General features: G+C 34.1%; 2 protein-coding genes across 2 annotated transcripts in view; one reads left to right on the top strand and one right to left on the bottom strand.

Annotated features, from left to right (window-relative positions):
- The first annotated feature begins 1,551 nt into the window (after positions 1-1,551).
- On the top strand, positions 1,552-4,328 carry LOC132547819 (perlucin-like). The gene is made up of 4 exons (XM_060211620.1): positions 1,552-1,606; positions 2,428-2,507; positions 3,303-3,393; positions 4,108-4,328. Exons 1-4 carry the CDS (start codon positions 1,552-1,554, stop codon positions 4,326-4,328), a joined length of 447 nt encoding a protein of 148 aa, XP_060067603.1.
- A 3,538-nt stretch (positions 4,329-7,866) lies between these two features.
- Positions 7,867-23,627, bottom strand: part of LOC132547818 (fibrocystin-L-like) — a 69,655-nt gene continuing 53,894 nt past the window's right edge. Inside the window, exons 39-49 of the mRNA XM_060211619.1 lie at positions 21,576-22,289; positions 20,982-21,135; positions 20,255-20,487; positions 19,712-19,957; positions 15,147-15,683; positions 14,468-14,817; positions 12,453-12,857; positions 11,584-11,971; positions 10,673-10,836; positions 9,755-10,268; positions 7,867-8,252 (exon numbers count right to left, since the gene is read on the bottom strand). Coding sequence (XP_060067602.1) covers positions 7,867-8,252; positions 9,755-10,268; positions 10,673-10,836; positions 11,584-11,971; positions 12,453-12,857; positions 14,468-14,817; positions 15,147-15,683; positions 19,712-19,957; positions 20,255-20,487; positions 20,982-21,135; positions 21,576-22,289 — 4,091 coding nt within the window. The remainder of the gene's footprint in view (positions 8,253-9,754; positions 10,269-10,672; positions 10,837-11,583; positions 11,972-12,452; positions 12,858-14,467; positions 14,818-15,146; positions 15,684-19,711; positions 19,958-20,254; positions 20,488-20,981; positions 21,136-21,575; positions 22,290-23,627) is intronic.

Below are 23,627 nucleotides of genomic sequence, written 5' to 3'. Positions count from 1 at the left end.
TGAACTTAAACGGGCACCTTTCCTAATTACTGAAGCATTGAAATGTTTTCAGCTGCTATTCATAGGCATATGCATGTCAACAGGGTAAGGGCAAAATGAATTGGCATTTATCCAAGTGACATTCATTGGTACTCAAATAATCACCGTTTTCAATATTCATCATATCACAAAAGGTAAGACAACCTCAATTTGCTTACATTCTTACGCTCTTGGCAATTTATGGGCTGGTAATACACATCTGACGTTGGTAAGGTTATATCGAAGCCATGTCATGCAATAGTTAATATAATGTTTTGTTCTCTATCTCAAAATAAAAAAAATATATGCTTTAGCTTGACACGATGAGGATATATATATTAAGATACACTAATGTAAATACACCTTGGATTTAGAAAAAAATATCAAATACCACATAATTGATTAGTTTCATTCTGTCCTGTAGAATTCCAGGATGCGATACGAAATGAAAAAAATCAGCTGTGATGTTTCTTCCATGTCAATTACTAAGAGGACATTGAAGTGATCTAATTGGATATGCTGGCTACACTGGAACACCCCGTCTTAATATGACCCCGTGTTTTGCAAGGACGTTAAATTCCTAAAAAACAAAAACAGGAGAATACTGTCTGGTCAACATACTATTATCCAATCTCAAATCCAATAAAACAAAAGCAAAAATTTGACCAAAAGATTTACACCGAGACTCCTTAAAACAGTATAGAGAACAGGGCCAAGTGATCCGGATGAGTATGTCTCTTAAGTTTCATAGACTTATAAATATTGGTCAATCCAAGGAAGTAACGCCACGTCCACAAAAGAGAACCCGGTATACGACAACAGTAACAACCAGCTAACTTATCAGCATCAAATATTTCTAGCTACTTATAGCACAAAGAAATTTCTCATTGAGCTCTTTCGAAACCCAGTGGTGCGAGGTTTCCTGTCAGTTGAAGAACTTCGTGGTAATTGGAAGAGGACCTTTAATATTGAATCAGCTGCTACAAGCAATAACCAATTGTTTAAAATGCCAGTATCTTGCTATCCAGGAATGGAAAATATACCACAGGGAAATTGTAATCGTCAGGTTATTTTATACAGCTTATTGAGATCGTTGTAAGAAAATATAAATGTAAGCGGCTGGTGAGGAAGTGTCTGCCGTGTCCTTGATTTCCAGTTCTGGTGGATAAGACGGATGTGGTCATCACATAACGCCAGCTATTTACTTAGGTTGATTTTTATGACGTGAAATTAAAATAAGCTAGTATTTTATGCATCAACATCAAATTGACATTTCGGAGTGCCCATTGACAATATGATTTGACATCTTTATACAATCAGTAAAAATGTTTGAAACCATTGACGTCCCTATCAAGGTAGACAAGTGTTTGTAATACAAAGAATGCTTACTGAGTAGGACAGATAACGTGCATTAAAAAAATGCTAAAATACAGTCCAAAGATAGGCACTGTGCTATCTGACCTGGTGAAACAGCCCTGATAAATTTCGATAAGGGGCACACCTATGTAAAGTCGTGTATACTAGACAAAGACAATGTCTGGTTGGATCCATGCTACACTGTTACTCTTGTTGGTAGTCAAGGCACAAGGTATGTACGTCAACAATGATAGTAAACTATTTCGTATCGACACTATGTTTTATTTGATGTTTAATGCATGTCCATGATGTACTGACAAATAATACTAAAATCGTTATTTTTTCTTTAAATCTAAATGTTATATATCGATTTATTTTTTTATAACTGAACATGTTTCCTCATGTTTACAGGTATTGACTATTTTCCGATGTTCAGTATACACCCTGTACTATTTTGTTAAATCTATCCTGCTGATGGTAATTGTCCTCTCAGTTGAAAAACTACATATACTGAATTATGCACCCTTGGTGCCCGTCCACATCAAGCAATTACAAATAATATCAGTATTAAAAGTATTAAAATTTTTTTTTTCAGATTACGTATGTATCGAAGTAGCTTCTGTAAAATCATATATTTTTGTTGGACTAATATTTCACGATTCTGAAAAATATGTTTTCGCAGACATATAATTCGCAGATTTAGCTTACTCAAGAAATCAATGAAAATAGAACCCCCATGAAAAAGAGATGATTTTACACGGTTATTGATTAGAAATTTAATGTGGATACTAAGAGGAAAAACGTCTTGACTACAGGCGGAAATGCTGTCATCACACTAAATGTGTAACGAGCGAAAATGTGTTTGTGATCACGCTGATGATGGTGTGTTTTAACCTAGATATTAAACAAAGTTATCTGTTATCAGGAGTGAGAAAACGCAGAAAAGGCATGAATGGTTTGATAATTATATCAATAATGCATTGCATTAATTCATCTGATAAACGTGTTCATATTCATTTGGAACGGCGGCTTGTATGAATAATGGTTTTACAGGCTGTCCGCTTGGATGGGTACAGGGACCAATTAACTGTTTCTTCTTCAGTCAGTTTCCTGGAACCTGGGCGGACGCTAATGTAAGTGTCAGATGAAAGTCAAGCTTATAAGTTTCATTATTGAAATTATTTTTTATGTCACCTGGCCTGAATGGTCATACGCTTTAGCCACCACATGCTATTTTTCAACGATTTTTTTTTCGCATTTGAGTTTGGATTTTGACTGTTTAAATGCTGGTTTAAATCGAAATTGGCCAGAATGGTGAAAGTATTCTAAACTAATGCAAACAATTAGGTCCATATTCCCCAAAAAGGTGGCAAATACACGCATTCCTTGGAAATCGAAAGCGAAACGAAAGCATGTGCTCCGAGATTGAATTACTAATCTGCTATTAAAATAAATGAACTTATCTACCTTATTCCCGGACACATGTTTTTATGTGTTGCTTTGGCGAGGGTGGGGTTATTTGTTGTAGATAAAAAAACCAACTTGACCCCTTGACTTTGAAAAGGAGTCAATGCCTAAGCTTAATTATCAAAACAAGACAAGAACAAAACGCTGTTGAATGTTTACATGTTTCAATGAATCGCTGTTATGCACTGACTTACTTTTTTATTTAATGAAGGTTCCTTCATTAAGATGAAGAAATATAATTTAAATAAGCTTCTACAGATAAAATACTTCCCCTTACTTAATCATCTGGAAGTCATTTAGTTGAACAAAAATTAATTACCTCTGTCCTCATTATTTATATAAAACAATGTAAAAAGTAAAACATTAAACCCTGAAGCTAAACATTTTCAACGAGATCTTATTACTAACATATAAACACCTATATATACATATATCTTTTTTGTTGTTACTCCTTTGCCTAGGCTATATGTCGGAGCTTCAATGCAAAACTCGCAGAGCCAGAAGAGGCGATTACGCTTACGTTTCTTATAGGACATGCGAAGTCTGAACATGGTAAGTAATCTCGAAGAAAGCAATAGTCATACTTAACAGTTTCAAGGAATAAATCCTGACACAATTGTATCATATCATATTGAATCAAGTTATATGATATGATGATATATCATATTATATTACAGTTTATATGACCGAAAGGTTCCTTCCATGAAGTCTGACATATAATGTGAACAAAATGAGTTTGAATGCTATTGGACTTTAGTAGATTTTTCCATATGGAAAATAAATCACTCAGGCAAAGATGAATAATGTTTACATTTGGTATCAAAAGCTGTACAGTTTTGAATATTTTCCCCACTGATATTAATTATCTCCAGTTATGATGTTAATAATATGAAATGTAAATGTAAAACCATCATTAGAGTTAAGGTGAGCAAGGAAGACCCAGAGGCATCTTGTTACTTGAGTCGTCATATCATGATTTGTCAACGTTCATCATTATCAACTACTACTGCTTTTTATATCTGTCTTCCAATTTCTCATCATAGTCGTAAGTAAGATAAATAACTTTTATAAAATTTATATAATTCCTATAAAATGATTAAGATTTGGTTTTATGATACTTGATGTAACATAATAGTTTTTTTTTCATTATATAAGGTACCTTATGCATGCAATGTTAGTTCATGTGTTTGTGGGAGGCTCTCAGCGTTAACCGTTATGTGCATAATATTTAACATATGATTACATAACTTCTTTTGTGTCCTACAGCTTTCCACGACCAATTCTATCTGGGAGGAAGTGACATGTTTGTTGAAGGTGTTTGGGAATGGTCATCAACAAAGCATAAAATAAATCCAGGTCACTGGTTACCTGGCAACCCCAACGATGACGGTCACAACGGAGACTGTTTGACGCTGCAGGGTTCACAAGGAGGACTAAATGATGTCATATGTACATCTGATTACTCATTCATATGTGAAACTGAGTGAGTTACATTATCGCAAATGTTTTGTATATCAAATAATTCCGAAACTTTTGTGAGTTCCGTTTGGCTGTAGCTTTACCGGGGAATGTCATGCAAATGTCACTGCTCATTCATCAGGATAATTTTTCGACACAGAAACCAATTGCTGTATTTTCGTTTCGATATATGAATAAAATATAAAAAAATGGAAATATATACAATATGAACTTTAGCTCTAAACCTTATAAGATGACGAAAATGTAAGTTAAACAAATACTTACAAATATATAAATATATGATAAATATTATATATATAATTTTCCATATAACTTGTTTTAAATTTAACATATTTAAACCAAAAAGTTCTTGAGTTCAGCTATTATAATTAATCAAAATTAAATTCAGATAGATAGAAGTTGCGTCTGTTATGTTTTTAATGCATTATTATCATTATATAATAATTATATTTTATGTTAATTGATTTCGTCTTGTGCCAGTATGATGTTATGTGTGGGACAGGACCGAAATAGTATCTGTCTGATGTCCAATCCCTATTGTAATGTTTCCGTAAACGAGGAGAATGCTTCCAATGGTGTTCCCTTTCTGTCTAATATTTCTTGCCCCTAGTAGGATGTTACATAAGTACTACTAGATTTCTGGAATCATGTAGTAAATCCTCATTTCATATGTTTTTCTTTTTCATTTTATTAGGTCAGGGGAACCAGAAGAAATTATTGGGTGAAATTGATGGCAACTTGAAAATTTAAAATTAAAATTTAATATATGCATATAAGACTTTTCGTTGTGCTACTCGTTTAATTCCAAAAGGAATGATGTGCATTTTAATATACTGTAAAATCATATATGGTCATTAAGAACTTATTTTTATTTATTTCGTGTGTACTCTCATTCCACGAACTTATATGTCTCCAAAGTAATAGAATTAATATCAGTAGCTTTATAGAGCTAAATTTATCTACGAAATCATGAGATTTTAATTTAAATCCAGGACAATAAATGATTTTACAGTTAATACATAATATTGCCATTACCCTCAGCTCGTTTAATTTATATGCCATCGGTCAGTTGAATAAAAACACAAGATGATACCAAATGTTTACATAATCATAATCTAAACTCAAATTCAATAATACTATGGAAAAATAGTATCAAAAGAAAGATTTACACGGAGACTGCGGAAGAAATAAATGTATAATAAGACCAGGTTTCCTAAAGTGAAAGCGTCTTCTACTTCATCGACGACACTCACTATGTTAATCTTAGTCAATCCAATTAAGTGATGTCATGTTCTCCAATGAGAACAAAATATACAAAATTTGAACCAACAGGAAGCTAACGACCATCGAATATTTTTTGTTCACCTTCGCTCAAGGATGCTTATGACCAAAATTGGTAAAAATCCACCCCATTGAGTACTTTGGGAAAGATGAGTTATGTCCGTAGAAAATATGTCTTCCCCTTCATAAATGCCGAAGACACTGTAAAGTATTTCTTGTACATTTGTTTGTATATATATTAGAACTGATTTGAGTGCATATTTCAAACGTTCTAGTATGCTTCCTATCTGCAAAAACAACCTTCCACAGAATTCCGCGAAATTCTTTAGTACGGGACAACAAGCGAAAAGAAGACAAACAACAGACAATGATTATATATATATATATTTCCCACATGCATGATTGTATTACAATATGTCGCTGAAGCGTTGAAACTTCATTATATTTTTTGCATTTTGAACGACGGCCTCCCATTAACTCTGTTGTTCTGGATTGTATTCAATGGCGAGTCGTTGCTGCCCAGATCATAGTAAAAAAAGTATGACGTCATTTTGGCGCCATGATGACCGACGTTACGTTAACAATTTGCACCTCAGATAACATGCATTATTGCTTTACGTTACTCGCTTAGCTGATTATGAATAAAAACCTTTACTATAATGTTAACATTCAGCGAGGAAAACAATCTTTAATTACAAAAGACATACTAACGTTTTAAACAATTTCCGAAATATAAATATAATTACTGAACGTCTGTCAGAGTGTATTTATTGTCATTATGAATGCAATCCAGGGGTGACAGATAAATAAAGCATAGTACTCTTGGTTATTTAAGTACGAAATGAATAATAGGATCAATTTTTCTGGCTTTGTTTGGGTACCGTATATTTAAAGGTTACAACTAAAACAATACAAGATACATTATTTTCTATTTATAACAACAACAACTACAAGCTACTGATTATTTGATTAAAAACCCTCGATAAGTAAACCACATCTAGGATAACATAATCATAATCTGTTAATAATATCCCCAAGATGAATCGAATACAGTCGAACCTCCATATTTCGAACTGGTATAACTAGATGACCCCATTAATCGAAAGAAACCAAATACTCTGATAACTAGAACTTTTTCAAACGTCTCGCCGACTTCGAACTTCAGTTCTGACGAGGTTCGACTGTATATTAAATTTATGCATGTCGCAAATCTCTAGGCATCTAACATGTGATCATAGCCACTTCAAAATTAAGTTAGACAAGGTGTATTAAATAGTCACGGTGGAAAAGGACATTATAATCTATCCAGTTAAAAAGTTATCTTATTTGTTTGTAATTAAATTGATCTGTCCAGTGCTAACTTTAAACATTATCCTTTATCAATTGAAAGAAAAAAGAACTTAAATGTACGAACACTGATACAAAAAACATATGGGAATATTTTATCATTTTCATGATTTTTTTATACATGCAACATCAGGTTCCCATTTGTTACAATCAGTTTAGTTGGTACTGAACGCTGCATGCGTTGTCAACATTACATATAAATTACAAATTAGGAGATGATAAATCACTTTTGACACTTCACAACTTTTATAGGCAATAATCCGTTAGAAGTTTGACGACACTGTGTTAATTTTTATATCTATAAACATTTAAATGACATGAGCCAACTTATCTAACGTTTTAATGGTGAGTTTACATTTAATATATGTATGATGTGAAATCAAACCATTTTCCCACTCCATATGGATCTAAGATATTGTTATCATAATTATGGTATATAGTGTTAAATTTGACTTACGAGCGAACATTGTCTATGCATATATATATATATATATAGACAATAATGAATGTAATAACAGTGACAAGAATGTAAGTTCATGGTAAAAACACGAAGAACATTTTGATTTTGGTTTACTAATAGACCAACGATTTGAAATGTTTGTTATTTATCTCGAATCATTTATAAGATAGAATTAGCTTTATTTCAGTTGGAATAAAAACACATCTGTCATAGCAAGTGTTATCAAAATCAGATATGTGTGATAAATGTTCTAGAAAATATTACATTAGTCTAAGAAATGTCGTTTAAACAGTTTAAAACATGTTAATCTTTATTTGATCAATGTGAATATTCTCAAATGTTACGTGATATTGAACTTCTTTTATAATATTGAATAATTTTGATCAAGACTATGCTATTGTATACACAAACAAAAAGCAATGATTTACAAAATAATATGGTCAGGGGAATACTTCTTTTTAATGCCACTTGCCGTTCCCCTTGTAATAGGCTGGCGAATCCCTACCACTTCTTGATGATGGGGTTTGAAGATTTTTGCGACCATCGAAATCCGATTGATACCCAGCATTAGAGACACCAAGAACGACGGGTTTTCGGGAGTCTGGCTGTTGATAGGATGTAACTGACCCTGCCATCGGTTCAGTGTAGATTCGGCGGGTGTCCAGCATTGGAGAACGCTGAACATAGATTGTAGGAGTACTACTCCTTGAAGAATGGATCGTACTCTGTGCTTTCTCAGTGGGCGGTCCGGATATATAGGTGTAAGTGTCCTCCTTCAAATTACCCCATTTATCTGTGTATATGTTATTAACACTCCTCCGGTGATTTTTGGACCCCGCGTGTCCTACAGCAGAAGAAAATATTTAGCTTTCTATTCTTAATGTTCTTATTAACATGTATATTTATAACTCTATGCATCTATACAGTGAGTTTTTGTTTAAGACAATTTCACCTGGTTGAAATGTATTTCAATAACCTTCAGTAGGATGATGCCACGAACCTAAGTTATATATTTACTGTTTTGTAGATATAGCCTGATAATTACAGCTGACATCACCACACTTTGAATATAAGTGGAAACAATGAAAAGGCGAAATTCGCGTTTGACAACTACTTTTCTAATCACTGGAACAATAAGATGGAGCTCTGGTGGAAGGAAGTTAATTTTACGTTTGAAATATTAACAATGAAAGGACTAGTTTAAGTGTCTTCTGCAACTAAATTTCTATGAAATACAAAGAAGAACCTTCAGGACCTTTAAGAAAAATTGAGAATAATTTCAAAGGAATTTCTGTGTCAACACGATAAGATATTGTTTCTCTGTATATATTTAATTCTATGGTAATTTTATGATAACTCTTCCCTGACACATGGTAATGTTCATCTTGCTTATTGATCATTGTTTTACATTTTACCAACAGTTTTAATTAAGTTTGAAAGTAAAGTTAAAAACACCTTTCATGCATGTTATTGCATTCACTTTCCATGCTCAATCTTTTTGCATAATCGCTAGCACCGAAATTTAATTTTACGACCACTTCAGCGTATTTAAACATGTGAAGTCAACAATTCTGCTCCTCTTGAATACATACTGAGACTGTCCGTGAACGACTATAGTTGCTTTTATGATGCTCAAAGCAAAACAGACCCACAACAATGACCGTAAATACGAAGTTAAGCAATGCAAATGTAAACCATGGCCGTTAAAAAGACGTTAAACAATACAAATCTAAACTGTGGCTGTAAACAGGACGTTAAGCAATGCAAATGTAAACCATGGCTGTTAATAGGACGTTAAACAATACAATTCTAAACTGTGGCTGTTAATAGGACGTTAAACAATACAAATCTAAACTGTGGCTGTTATAGGACGTTAAACAATACAAATCTAAACTGTGGCTGTTAATAGGACGTTAAACAATACAATTCTAAAATGTGGCTGTTAATAGGACGTTAAACAATACAAATCTAAACTGTGGCTGTTAATAGGACGTTAAACAATACAAATCTAAACTGTGGTTGTTAATAGGACGTTAAACAATACAAATCTAAACTGTGGCTGTTAATAGGACGTTAAACAATACAAATCTAAACTGTGGCTGTTAATAGGACGTTAAACAATACAAACACAAACCATATACCTATTTATAGGACGTTAAACATTACAAACCCAGACCATAGTTGTTTATAGGCTGTTAAGCAATGAAAAAGTCCGAATTAAAGCTGTGAAAAAGGGGTTAACCAATACAAAACCAAATTGAATTAGTCCAGTATATATCCGATGAAGGTTAAGAAGAAAATTAAAATATATGATAGCATTGATTGAAAGTATAGTCGATTTCCTACCTGTCCTCCCTGCTCGAGCTTTGTTACATTTGAACAACAGAACTATTATCGCCGCCAAAGGAATCACAAGTACAGCTGATACGATGACAGCTAAGATCCCTGGCGACATTCCCTCTCTTGATTCCATTGTTTCATCAGTCACGGTTACCGGCGATGATGCTGATGTTGAGGCTGTTGTAGCTGTGGACGTCGTTGTAGAAGTTTGAGCGGTAGTTGGAGTGGTGGTTGTAATTGGAGTTGTGGTGGTAGTTGTCGTTGGAGCAGTGGTGGAAGTTGTAGTTGGAGTTGTAGTTGGAGTTGTTGTGGTAGTTGTAGTTGGAGCAGTGGTGGAAGTTGTAGTTGGAGTTGTAGTTGGAGTTGTTGTGGTAGTTGTAGTTGGAGTTGTGGTTGTAGTTGGAGTTGTTGTGGTAGTAGTAGTTGGAGTTGTGGTTGTAGTTGGAGTTGTTGTGGTAGTTGTAGTTGGAGTTGTGGTGGTAGTTGGAGTTGTGGATGTTGTTGTCGATTGTGTTGTTGTCTGGAACAAAAAGACAGATATTGCTCCTACGAAATAAAGAGTTTATGAAAAAAAATTCATAAAGAAATTGAAAGTGAATTCATTTCATCGCTATTGCAGCAAATGTTTTCTGCAAAAGCTTGGATTTTTGTGGTTTTATATAAAACTTTCATTCAACAGGAATTGTTATTTCACTTCAATATGTAACGGAATTAGCGATTTAAATTCAAGCAGATTTCTTGTTTTGTGATGTAATCTTACCTTTTTAAATATTTTAAACATTCGACAAATAAACATTCGTTGACTTATAAATATCAGTTGCACACGAATTTATAACAACAACGAATTAGATAAAATGTCTTATATCACATGTTTTAACTACGTCGGGTTTTTTTTTAATATAAGCAAGATGGGTTTTTACTTACAGCCAGAAGAGCGCTACAGGAGCTTCCATCGAACGTAGGAGTTCCTGCCAAGGGTATAGTCGCTCCATTGAAAACAATGCTTGTAGTATTGGCACATGCTGACTCTAGTGTAGAGTTTACGGCGGAGGAGCTACCGGTCACGGTAAAGGTGACAATGATACTCCCTGTCAATGTAAAACCAACAGATTCAGAATGGAAAAAAATAATGTATAGGACTATCGCCATCATCTAGAAAATGAATTCAGATGCCGTTTCGATACCGTCTAGAATATTTTGATACCGACCATATTTTAAATTTACAAGATAATACAATCTCAAATGCCGTTTTTGACACCATCTAGATAGTATATTTTCATACAAATTCTGACACCGTCTTTATAACGATAACTTACACATATTTGTTTAACTTCATATACCTTGTCAATATTGTAAATGATTCCACCGGTTAATTGCTGATGGAAAAGGACGTCTCTAAGTTGCAATGACTTGTGTTCAATTCCTTTTGATTTTTTCAAATAAAATGTTTCAACTAAACTAATACATTCACATACAGTTCTTATGCTTTCTGGAGTTCTTGCCACTGTTCTTTTGAAAATCAATATCTCCTTACAGTAGCTGGTAGTTTTTTCCCTAAGACCGGTTGCATTTCATCTATATGATTTTTTGGTTAAGTGCCTAAACAAAGACAACGCCTGGCAAATTCGGTCTGTTTATCATCTTTCTAAGAACACGTACCGCCATGCCTAGAGAGATCACCAATAAACCCAATTAGGAACTTCATCCGGGACCGTACTGTATTGTCACGCTCTACATATTGAGCTACCTTTGTAGCCGATAGGCTTGCATATGGAACCGGATGGTGCCTAGACTAGATCAACCGATCCTTATATTAACCACATAGATATACATACCGTTTTTGACGCTTCCTAGTTCGCAGCGTATTCCAGGGTTTTCCCTCGCATATTTGTTAATAACAGCGGTTCCAAAGAGTTCTGCAGTCACTCCATCTTTAATGACGTCATTATAATTAACATCAAACTTTGCTTCCATCACTGTACTAGATGACGTGTCAGCTGGTACGGAAGAGTTGACAGTAACAGAAACCTGTTCATTAAATGTGTACTCTTCTGGGGAAGAGGTGATATTGAAATTGAGAAAATAAACTCCGTAACTGGTAAAATTCAGTTCAAAAAGAGCCCTGCTGTTTACTTGATCGAACATCACTTGAGTAGTTCCATCCATTGATCCTAATGGATCCGCTTTATTGTCAAGTTCAACTGTTGCTGTCCACGAATGACCCTTAAAATTGAAAAGATAATGAAATTGGACATTGCTATTGTGTTACTTTTCATATGATGTCTTATTTGTTATCATGTACAAACATATTTTCATTGGGTTTACTTTTCGCGGATTTTTTTTTCAATAAGTTTCTATTTCGTGAACACCTGATTTCGACGATAAATAAACCCAAATAAATTGTGTTTTTATACTTAAATATACAGTTCGTGAATACATAATTTCGAGGCTTATGAGAAATAATGAAATCAATGAAAATAAATTCCCCATGAAGATGACAGATATTACATTGAATGCTATGTTAACATAATGACAAGACTTCAGAATAGAATCGACGTTTGAAAACATATTGGATCCGGAAAATGGAAATGATGTTATCATGGTATTTTGGTCACAATGTAGAAATTATTCCCCCACCTCCGACCCCAGGTCATCCATGTATCAATAATATTTCTAAAGAATACGTATTTCCAACTTTACTTACTCTCCAAAATACATCGGTGATCAGCATATCAGTTGAATTATCAAACAATTCTACTCTAATTTCTGTTGTGGTGTTTTCAACAATAGATGAGGATAGAATCGATACTACCGGCTTGATATGTCGGGAAAGGACTGTCAGCATCTGCGAAGCCACATGCAATTGTCGATCAGTAACAGGGGTGGTCAGATTAAAGTCGATTGCAAAATTGGTTCCTGACTGAGATATAACCAGATCTGTGAAATTAGCCCATCCATCAACAAAAAAGACAGTGGTTGTGCCTTGTAGTTGAGCGTTGGAGTTATAAGATAGTTCCCCTTTAGGCGCAGATTTAGTGGTGTACTCTCGGAGATAGGCTGTCACGCTCCATGTTTGATCATCGATTCCGAGTTGTGTTATAGCACTACCCTGTAATGAAATAACGCTAATTTTGAATCCAGTATACTACATATCTTGGAAATATTGTTTCAGTTTCCCTTGATCACACAACAACCGAAAACACATAAACTGCAACGCTCGTATATATACTAACATGTAAACAGAATCTCATTTCAAAGTCAAATTCAGAAAAATAAAACTAGACTAAGAAAGAAACAAAAGAAATATTTACATTGAGAGTCCTGTAAAAGTACACGGATAATAAGACAATACGACGCACAAACAATTTGACAATCCAGGTAAGAAATATAACATTCTTCTAAACATATCAAAACACAAACAGATATTAGCTGAATGCAATGAAACATTTTAATTCACTAGATGACAAAAGTATCAGCTACAGATAAATGTAATGATGTGATGGCAGTATGAGATATTTTGATGTGTAGTAGAAGCTTGAGAGAGAAATTCACTAGTTTGATATGTATGTATATCGAGAAGGTGTTTATTTTTGACACCAAAAGCGATCAAAACTATCTGCGAGCTTTCCGTGACCACGAAATGAATGCAAATGACTGGATATGGACAATCGTCCATTCTTTGACGAATGAAAGACAGTGTAGAGTCATTATTCAGGTTTGCATGACCCACCTGTGTCTAATTAACACTAACTGACTATAGGCAGTCCTACGAACATTTGCTGTTTTATCCTTATCGCCTCCTATTTGATGGTAACATCTGGCCCCTAAATATGACTCAGATGGCGCCCCTCGACTCTTTCAGTAATTAACCTACCCTTTCATAGAAACTATTAATATACCTTGACTCAGATGTTTAATAGGGTCAAAAACAAATCATAGAGACATCGTGTTCGACAGCGGTAGATAAGTTGACTGGTTTGGTCATTATTTTGAAACACAACATACAACATTGGCATCAAAATAAGGCGTTCGATCTCTAGAATATAGAACCAATATGAATATGATCCTTATTATAAATGAACCATCAGATAAGCGTAATATACCTTGTATATTAGATTGCGCTTCTATGCGATAATTTAATCACTTACTCGGATGATAGAAAAGAAATTAATAAGTGTTTCTGCTTCATTTAATATGTTATTAAGTATTGGAATGTGTTATTGACTGTTGTACAAATTATATAAGAGTACCTCTTGATAGAATTATTACGACATATGCTTACAACATTATTCCCTTTTTTTCAGGAACGAATAAAGAAGATAATCGTCTCAACGTAGTTTTAGAGGTATGCATAATTCGTTTGTCAATCACATTTTCCATAGCATGAATGTTCTAACTAAATTTCCGGTTAAGATTGCGATGAAGATACAAATGTCTTGTTCTGATCATATTATTTCGTTGACATGTATAAATTCACCTCATCTGAAACAATATTAAATGAACAATAACTAAAAAAAAAAACAAATGACTTAATGAGTTGTCTTGTTCACTCTTGGTTATATAAGTGTTTCGTCACTATTTCGCTCATTCTAATGAAATAATATGAACTTACATTATGAGACGAAAACAATCATTTCATACTTATTACACGTTAAATAATTTACCTGTTTATCCAATACTTGTTGCTTTCATTAAGAGGTCGAAAAAATGGTTGTTTACCTGTTCATCCAGGACTTGTATCTTTGGCTGAGATTGAAACGGATGCGTCTCGATGTTCGGTTCTGGTTGAGTATGTATAAAGAAAGCATCAACTCTTATCAGTGGCATAGGTTCTTTGGATGTGTCGGAATAATTAGCCTGAACTGACCAATCGTCACTACTGGGGTCCGGCAGAGGTTGTACCAGTGCCACATTGGTAACACTTGTGTTCAGAACTTTACTGATATTACCCAACTGTACCTCATCCACCAGCTTCTTTGAAATATTTTTTAAATATTCAAATGACAACGTTTCATTGTTATCTTCAAATGACAACGATCCATTGAGACTTGAATTTATCGAGGGAGCATCTGAAACAGAATTAGGAGATATTTACTGTGATATATTTATATATTAAGGTATCTACAGACATATCTTAAATAAGATGCGTCTTATCTTCTATTATAGTCAGCAAATGTGTGATAATTTTTGTACCAATGTATAGTATTTTATTCAGAATATGCTCACTTTTTGAGGTCGATTTGTTTTCAAAGTTTTTAGAGTACCGAATTGAAAGCGACGTATCAAATAGAGATAATTTTCAATTATGAGTAAGTATGCAAAATCTGTATTTAACATTATCTGTACAAAATATTCTAGAAATGATCACATTTAAAAAGGTAAAGAAAATATTGCTCACTGGCTGAAGGTGGGTCCGATATCTCTATATTCACTGTGCTAGTGGAAGCACGCTTCTTCCTAGAGCTGTCTTCTCTTACTACATCGACAATTCTGATTTTGTTGGCAGGAATACCAAGGAACAAAGCCAAGTTACTGATCAAGCCGTCGCCAAAAAACTCATCTTCGGTGATAGCAGGCAAGTCAAAAGAGACAAAAACTAACGGCGGTGTGATAATCAAAACAGGTTGACTCCCTCTCACTAATACATACAGATTTTTTGCATCTCTATCCATGTAATTCGTCCCGGATATAGCATTGGAAGTTGGGTCGGGGACAAACTCTCCAGGTGTTGCCTCTGGTTTGATTTTATAATCCCCTTTCTCATCATATTCCCCATCATTCGATAGAATATGACGTCCATTATGGAACACATCCCGTCGGTATGGTTTGGAATAATGAATACCCAGCATTACAGCATGGCTGTCATCCGCATTTAGCAAAAACAACCGCAGGGACTGTGGACTTGTGCTTGTGAAGTAAACATCGTAGTATTTAGCTGTAAAGAGATCAAATATGTATTTGATTACTGTCTTCATTTTTTTATTGAGAGAAAAAAGGGTATCATATTCAGCCAGCGTGACAAGATAAAAATGATAAGAAGTTTTAGAATAAAATAAAATTCTATTAAATCTGTATGTAATATATATATATATATGTTTACAAACCAATGCATGTTTGTGGTCATATACAAAATATTCATTTAGGGTTTATTCTTTTCACTACTTAAACTTGAGCCTGGCTCCATAAGAAAACTCCGTGATGACTTCCATAGAATGACCACTAATTTTTGATATTTCATTTCAACTTAAATGTTGATGGGTTCATGAAAAATCTTGCATATTAGGGTTAAATATTTAAAAAAAGGACCGCCGACCACCTAGAGGAAATCAGGTGTTGAAATGGATGTTACACTAAGCCATTGAGATATTTTGTACATGTCACACTAAGGCATTGGGATATTTTGTACATGTTACAATAAACCATTGAGATATTTTGTACATGTTACATTAAGGCATTGAGATATTTTGTACATGTTACACTAAGCCATTGAGATATTTTGTACATGTTACACTAAGCCATTGAGATATTTTGTACATGTTACACTAAGGCATTGAGATATTTTGTACATGTTACACTAAGCCATTGAGTTATTTTGTACATGTTACACTAAGGCATAGAGATATTTTGTACATGTTACACTAAGGCATTGAGATATATTGTACATGTTACACATTGAGATATTTTGTACATGTTACACTAAGCCATTGAGATATTTTGTACATGTTACACTAAGGCATTGAGATATTTTGTACATGTTACACTAAGGCATTGAGATATTTTGTACATGTTACACTAAGGCATTGAGATATTTTGTACATGTTACAATAAGCCATTGAGATATTTTGTACATGTTACACTAAGCCATTGAGATATTTTATTAATGCACTTAGTATGTAACTGCTAAGTGTTCATATCACATTTGCATTGTATTAAGAAATCAAACAAAAATGTATAAGATTTCTACATATGTTTTATGTGATTACAATATTGGGTTGTGTAAAATATACACAAGTGAATAGCACCTTTTCACAATTTAGAGTGAGATATACTAGAGCCCAACAATGAAGTGAACTGCATCATACTGCTGATTCGACCTTCTAGGACTCCACAGTAATGCTGAGGACTTACATTTTGAATACTAGGAGGAAAATCCAAAGTTATCAAAAAAGAAAAGTTAAAATCTGGACGGGTAAGGTTTTGTATTATATATCGCTGTAAAAGGAATGTAAACCTAATATAAATCACATTCCTATTTGTAAAATTAAGAACGGTAAACCTGTACGCAGGGCCATAAGTAAGGGATGACATATGATTTAGAGTAGGCCTAGTTATGCTCACTGTATTTTAGAAAAATATTCAAAGACATCGCAACTAGGTATATACGAATGTTTTCATGAATCTTACGAAAATATACATAGTCGATAGAAAACGAAATTTACAAAACCAGAAGCATTGTATCATTTTAAAAAGACATATTCTAAAAGCCAGTCCAGATGTCTAGAAAATTTTTTATTTCAACTGTCTCTTTTTAAGAGATACGTCATCAAATCACCAAAACATATTAAATGATTTAGGCGGCTTACTAACCAAGGAGTTTTTTTTGGTATCAAAATGTCGATATCGGGTATAGTCCCTACAGTTCAGGTACAAATCTTATGGTCGTCCCATATTATTGACAGACGCCGACTCTTGTTCTATGGAAGCCTTTGCCTCTCTTGAATCAATGCATCCCGTAATTCTTGAATTGTTTGCCCATTGATTTTTCCGAGTTATTACCAAACGTGCTTACGTTGATTCATAACCATTTGCATTTGACATTGCACGCTGTAGGGGCATCTCTATCACGTTTTAGCCCTTTTAAAATTCAATCAATGACATGGAAACGAAAATAACATCCCGAAAAAAACCCCACCGCCACCACCAAATAATGTTAAGCATAAAAGTGGTTCAGGTGGTATGCCATTTCTTGGAAAACATGAACTGTGCCATCTTTTGAACTAGGTGAAATATGGCTTTCAACAGGCTCTCCGCCACGACCTAATATTTTCTGATCACTTGTCATTGCTTATTTGTGACTTTAAGTCAAGAGAGGATGTTGTCACTGGTCGACGAGAATGCTGTCACCGATTGTTTAAACGTCTGTTGCTGGTACGCTCGTTAACATCGATAAAGAAAAATGGTAAGATAGATAAGCGAAAAAGAAATCGATAACCTCTGACAAACCACCAGTATGATGCAGTTTAGGTCATAATTGGTATTGTATTTCTTTTGTCTCTTGTGTGTATTTTGCACAATCTTCAAGATTGCAGATAGTAGAGATTTTGCCGTAACCTCCAAGCTATGCTTTAATTCGCCCGAGTAGCGCCATGGTTCAGAGTATGCGCAATGCACTCAATTGAAATTAAGAAGTCTCCATCTCTTACTGCTAAGACATAATTAATGGTAATTCACCTTTATAACCAAAATGTAAGAAGGCAACCTATCAGCCACTTTGTTTTTCTGGTCAATCTTAAAGTAAAAAGGTCACGAAAACTAAGGACCAGTGGAAACCTACATATAACAAGATCCATCAAGTAGGAAAAATCCTAAGAAATAATAATAACAATTTTTTTCATCGCAAAAGAATCAAAAGTCTATTATCTTGCTTTTTCTGATCAGTTAAAAAACCAAAGGAATACATCTGAGACTACTAGCAATCTGCATTTGAATAAGATCGGTCAAGGACATTAAAAGAAACAGGGATAACTGAATTTTATTGCTAGAAGCTAAGATGGCAGCCTATCTGTCACATTGTTTTTGAGGTCGGATAAAAAAAAAACCAAATGCGATCAAATCTTTCAGTAACATAGCAATATGCCTATCTATTGACTATATTTTTTCAAGATCAGTCCCAAATTAAAAAATCAAGGACCAGAGAAAACATTTATGGTAAAATTAGAAGAAAACATAAACAGTATTTACTTAGGAAAATGGAAAACATTTTTGTCATAGAAAGAATAAAAAATGGTAACTTGTTAGTATTTGTTACCAAATATATATATATATATATATAAAACACACACACACACAACTAGGAACTCTTAGAAATCTATACAAGATTTTAGGGCGATCAATCAAATACTTTTCAATTTAATTGATCATATCCAAAATGACCGCCTCGTCGCCATTTTGAATTTTCTTATCAGTTTTTTTAAAATAAAATGGACACGATTGAAGAACAAATGGGCACCCACAAACGAAAATTGTGACAATTTCATCAAGTAATTTTCGAGAAATTGCGATGTCAAACTCTAATTCAAAATGGATTTCAGTCAACCATATTGTTCTCCTCGTCAACCCTTGAAAGGTCATAACTTGGAACCAGAAGAAGTTGCACTTGAAATTTGAGATATATACAACGATAACATACTCGTATTTTCAAAACCGAAATCAAGAAAAAGTGATAAAGGCCTTTGTGGTAAAAATACAAGATGGCCGATGATTAGCAATGTTGTTTCCCTTACTAGTTTCCAAGTCAATCAGGCACACCAAGGGAACAAGAGAAAGCTATTTATTAAATTTGATAATGATCGATCTAGTATAAGTGTAATTTCGTTGGAACAATTGGTATCAATATCTATCAGTACCTACCCATGGGAACCATAAGTATATATAAAATATCGTTGGAAGAGATTGTGTCTTTTCCTACCATTACCAAATTTTTATTCATAACTTCATTTGGCAACATTTTGATTTTCTACCTTATTGTGACAAATATTTGTATCAACTATGGTAACAATTGTATGCACGCCTTCCTGTGGATACATTTTTATCAATAAATATATTTGAGGATGGTTTATAACAAAATCAATCGGTGGTAACTAATGGGTCAATACTCATTAATGTCAACAATGTGATGTAAAGCATGAATGTAGAAATTATTTTTTAGAAAGATATGTGGAAACATTTCGTACCAAGGCATACCTTTTGCAACAATTGATGCGAATGTGGAGAGACGTTTTCGGCATGTGTATCCACTACACCAACCGTGATCCTGGGGACCGTTGATAAGGTCAAGGTAGCCGTCTCCAAGAATAGCCACGGGCGACAAACGTCGGGTCTCAGTGTCGGGATCCATACTTTCTATTATCAACATTTCATAGTCCAAGCCATGACATTCGTATGCTTGCCACAACTCTCGGTATTGACACTGCTGGTTTCGTATGATGCCTTTGAAAAGAAGAACGACTAACTGATTCAGGAAAAAAAGTAATTTCTCCTCATCCGATAATAGTAATTTCACATCAAATGGTTTACCTAAGTTATGTTTGGTTAAAAGAATGAATTGAGTCTATGATAATTCTATAAAAGCCACAAACATCTTATACGGAGGATCACGTGATAAAAAATAAAAAAAACTAAATGCATATCGCATGCTACTTATGAAGACGAGCAAATTTTACATTCTTTTATAGTCGTTTGATAATTTTATCGCAAGAATATAGCAGTGGATATGTCCTAGAATACCTTTATATGGTGCAATGTCATTCACGGCTATAGGATTTCCGTTCTGATCAACTAACATCGAAGCAGGTATCCTATTATCACCAATATTTCTCTTTGTATTGGCATTCCATTCATATTCCGACTGTGAAATAATTGCACCTGGACTTCCCAAGAACGATCCGTCTAAATCCTTTATCAAATTTTTCTTCTTTCCGTCACAATCCATGTCAACACAATCACCATCGTTGATTTTACTGAAACAGTTAGTTTGTTTAACATGATTTCGATAAAAAAGAAAGAAAACAGACATATCAATCCAAACTCGAATTCGGTAGATAAGAGCAAAATATGAACAAAAGTAAGATTTACACGTACACTCCTGAATAAGTTCTTAATCTAATTAATTTGATACTGATTCACAAGAAATCAGTCTTTCATAATGCAGTGTTATCTGTATCTGTTCTTGTGAGTAGGTAATAATGAGAGGTTATTCGATGGTGAGAGTAACGTCACGAGAAAATGACGAAAATTTCTCTCGAAACTCATGACGTAATAAACAATACCTGGTCACAAGAGCAAATAACTCTGCATTACGAAAAGACAAAATAGATATGCGCACCTTCTTAGTGAATTGGAAGAGTTAATTATCAATGAGAGAACTACTTTATAAATTTGCTTTATAATCTGTAAGAAATTCCTATAAGAATATTTAACCGATATTTCATATCTGATAAAACCTCAAACGCACGCGATACTGCTTCTGTAGAAGAATACCAGGTTAGTATTTTGATGTGTGATGTTCGACATCTCTATGGGATGTTGTAGGTCTTCATTGTTAAAGTCACTCATTATGGCAAAATCGTCTCTACCACAGGTTGACGTATAATTAATAAAAAATACACCTGAAAAAAAAACAATAAAGAAAAGCTAATTTGTCTGATGGTTTGAGGAGATTACCAGTGGTCAAACTGTCTCTATCTCAGATTGACGTAAAGGTAAAACATGTGCCGAAAAACGAATCATAAGTAACCTTTTCATTTTGAATGGATTGGTGTGTTAATGGAGATCGACTTTTCTATAATAATATTGTTTTATCATGTGCTACGGAATTAAACTTAAAACGTTTTGATATCAGGCTTTACCCAGATGTGAAACCAATGATTACCTCACACATACGAAATAGGAAAATTTATCTGATATCCCTTCTGGTGTTGGATAATTGTAACATTTACTCAATAAAAAATAAGTTTTAGAAAATAAACGGTTTCTTTGCATTATCAATAACATTTCATTTATATAATTTAGCCAGAAAGAATCCTTTTTTTTCGAACAAAGTACTTACTATTTATTTTGGTGAGTCCCATAATAGCAGGATATGACATTAGCCCATAAATAGGTTTGAACGGAGCATGATTGTGGTCGCTTGGGAATGAAGGGAAAGACAAGGCGGTGCGCGTATCAGTTTTCCTAGGAGCCGCTAGGTCCTCAGCCAGTTCTATGTTGGGATTTCTCTTGAAGACATCTTCATCACAGTCGGAAGTGTTCATTCTTCCTACAAAAAGGCAATCTGTTATACTGGCGAATTTTGGTTCATACTCGTGTGCGACAGAAGGCGGACCCAAAACCGCAAGATACATTCCATTTCGACTGTCTACCGTTATAACATCCTGTACAGACACGGAAGAGAAATGTTGATAATATAGTCCAGTGTATCGGATTTTCCAAAAAAAGTAGTTTGAAATTTCAACAGCGCCTGTTTGTGATCTTCTTTGTTGTAAAGGATCATTTGGGAAAATGCCAAATCCCAATAATGAAGTGTGTGCCACGTTTACTGAAACGTTTTTCTCTTCTGGTGCTTTCAAACCTCTGAATGCTATACGCTGTGAGCCAGCTACGTGGTTACCTTCAACAACTGGCAAATGTGCCTTAGTTGTATCACAACCTGCACCAAAATTGGAGTTACCAACTTCGTATCTACCGTCAAAAGTGCCTTCCCACAAATGAAGTAAAATCAGGTTACGTGTAAGTCTTGTGTATCTCGAATCTGATATAATACCTACAAGAAAACAGAATGTTGATTTAACAGGATAACACACTAGACAAATTACAAAGAACTAACAGAAAAAATGTACGTGAATGTTAACAGTTTTTTTTGTAAAGTTAACATCAATGCAATAAGTGTACACATAAACAAAGACGTATTTACATAAAGTAAAGTATAGTGGAGGACGGTATTTGCTCTAAAAACCTTAAAATTCCAACTCGTTCAAAATATCATCGTCCTTTATACAGTGTAAAGCTTCATTAACTCTTTGATTAAAGTCGCTAGTAGTAATAATGACTTAGACCTTAACCATTCCTGAAATTCCACTTTATCAGACCTAATATGGTCGTTTATAAGTTTGTGGAGTTTGATCGAAATCCATCAAGGATTGAAGCGATTACAGAGTGTTGAGAAGGAATTGTAACATACATACGGGACAAATCTTGTATCTTCTCCAAACCCCGTTTACAAGAGATAAAAATGAATGGCATTGTAAATTAGAAGTAATTAAAATAAAACTCAATAACCTATAACAAATAAATGAGTCATCTAAAAGTTTAAATCAACATCAATGACGATTAAATGATTGATTCCTTAACTTTTTCATGTTATATACAGAAATGAATATAGTACACAGATATTGTATTTTCTCCATGAGCTAGAATAGCAACGGTAACTCTTTCAGTTGAAAGGGTAATTAAATTTCATGTCATAAATATCCTACAATTCACAACCAACTTCATATAGTTCTCTCCGTTGTGTACCAAACCAAGCGAAAATCAAACTTTCAAACTCGATTAAACGATCTATGTTTTCAAGTGTTCACCGACGTAGCTAATTCCGTTTCCGAGAAATTGAGATTTGCCTTAAATGCAACGGCGACCGTCTCGATATGGTAGCCCACATCAGTGCTGTCACAACGCTGTCGAAACAGCTCTATAGAAATACCAGGAAGAGTCCATAGTGTGTTCAATATAAGAGCGTTTTAGCTACTTATGTGATCTATCCCGTTGACACTTACTTATGTATGTTTTATGCTACATATATATAGAAATGACTTTTTTACAGCTTCAGTTATGATTTTCCCCTACCACCATGAGTATACAGATGATATACTGCATGAGATTGTCTGAACACATACATTTTATTCCGAGATATTTTTGTTCAAATCGGTCATTATACATTTCCTCATCATGACTGTTGACATTATTTGTAAAAAATGACAATCGAAAAAGCATAACCAACACCAATTCACTAGCTTTTACTTCAATTCCAGGTTATCCCTCACCCACCAGCTGACATCTCTTTATCTTAAAACTTGACAAAGGTATAAAGGTGTAGTTTTGGCCC

Source organism: Ylistrum balloti, unplaced genomic scaffold (genome assembly GCF_031769215.1).
Source record: "Ylistrum balloti isolate Yb309-2 unplaced genomic scaffold, AGI_CSIRO_Ybal_v1 Utg369980, whole genome shotgun sequence".
Lineage (NCBI taxonomy): Eukaryota > Metazoa > Mollusca > Bivalvia > Pectinida > Pectinidae > Ylistrum > Ylistrum balloti.
This window is presented reverse-complemented; position numbering and strand designations above follow the sequence as displayed.

Coding starts and splice junctions, on each gene's coding strand:
- LOC132547819 (XM_060211620.1), top strand. CDS start 1,552: ATGTCTGGTTGGATCCATGCTACACTGTTACTCTTGTTGGTAGTCAAG. Junction 1,607..2,427: donor GTTGGTAGTCAAGGCACAAG/GTATGTACGTCA, acceptor ATGGTTTTACAG/GCTGTCCGCTTGGATGGGTA. Junction 3,394..4,107: donor ACATGCGAAGTCTGAACATG/GTAAGTAATCTC, acceptor TGTGTCCTACAG/CTTTCCACGACCAATTCTAT.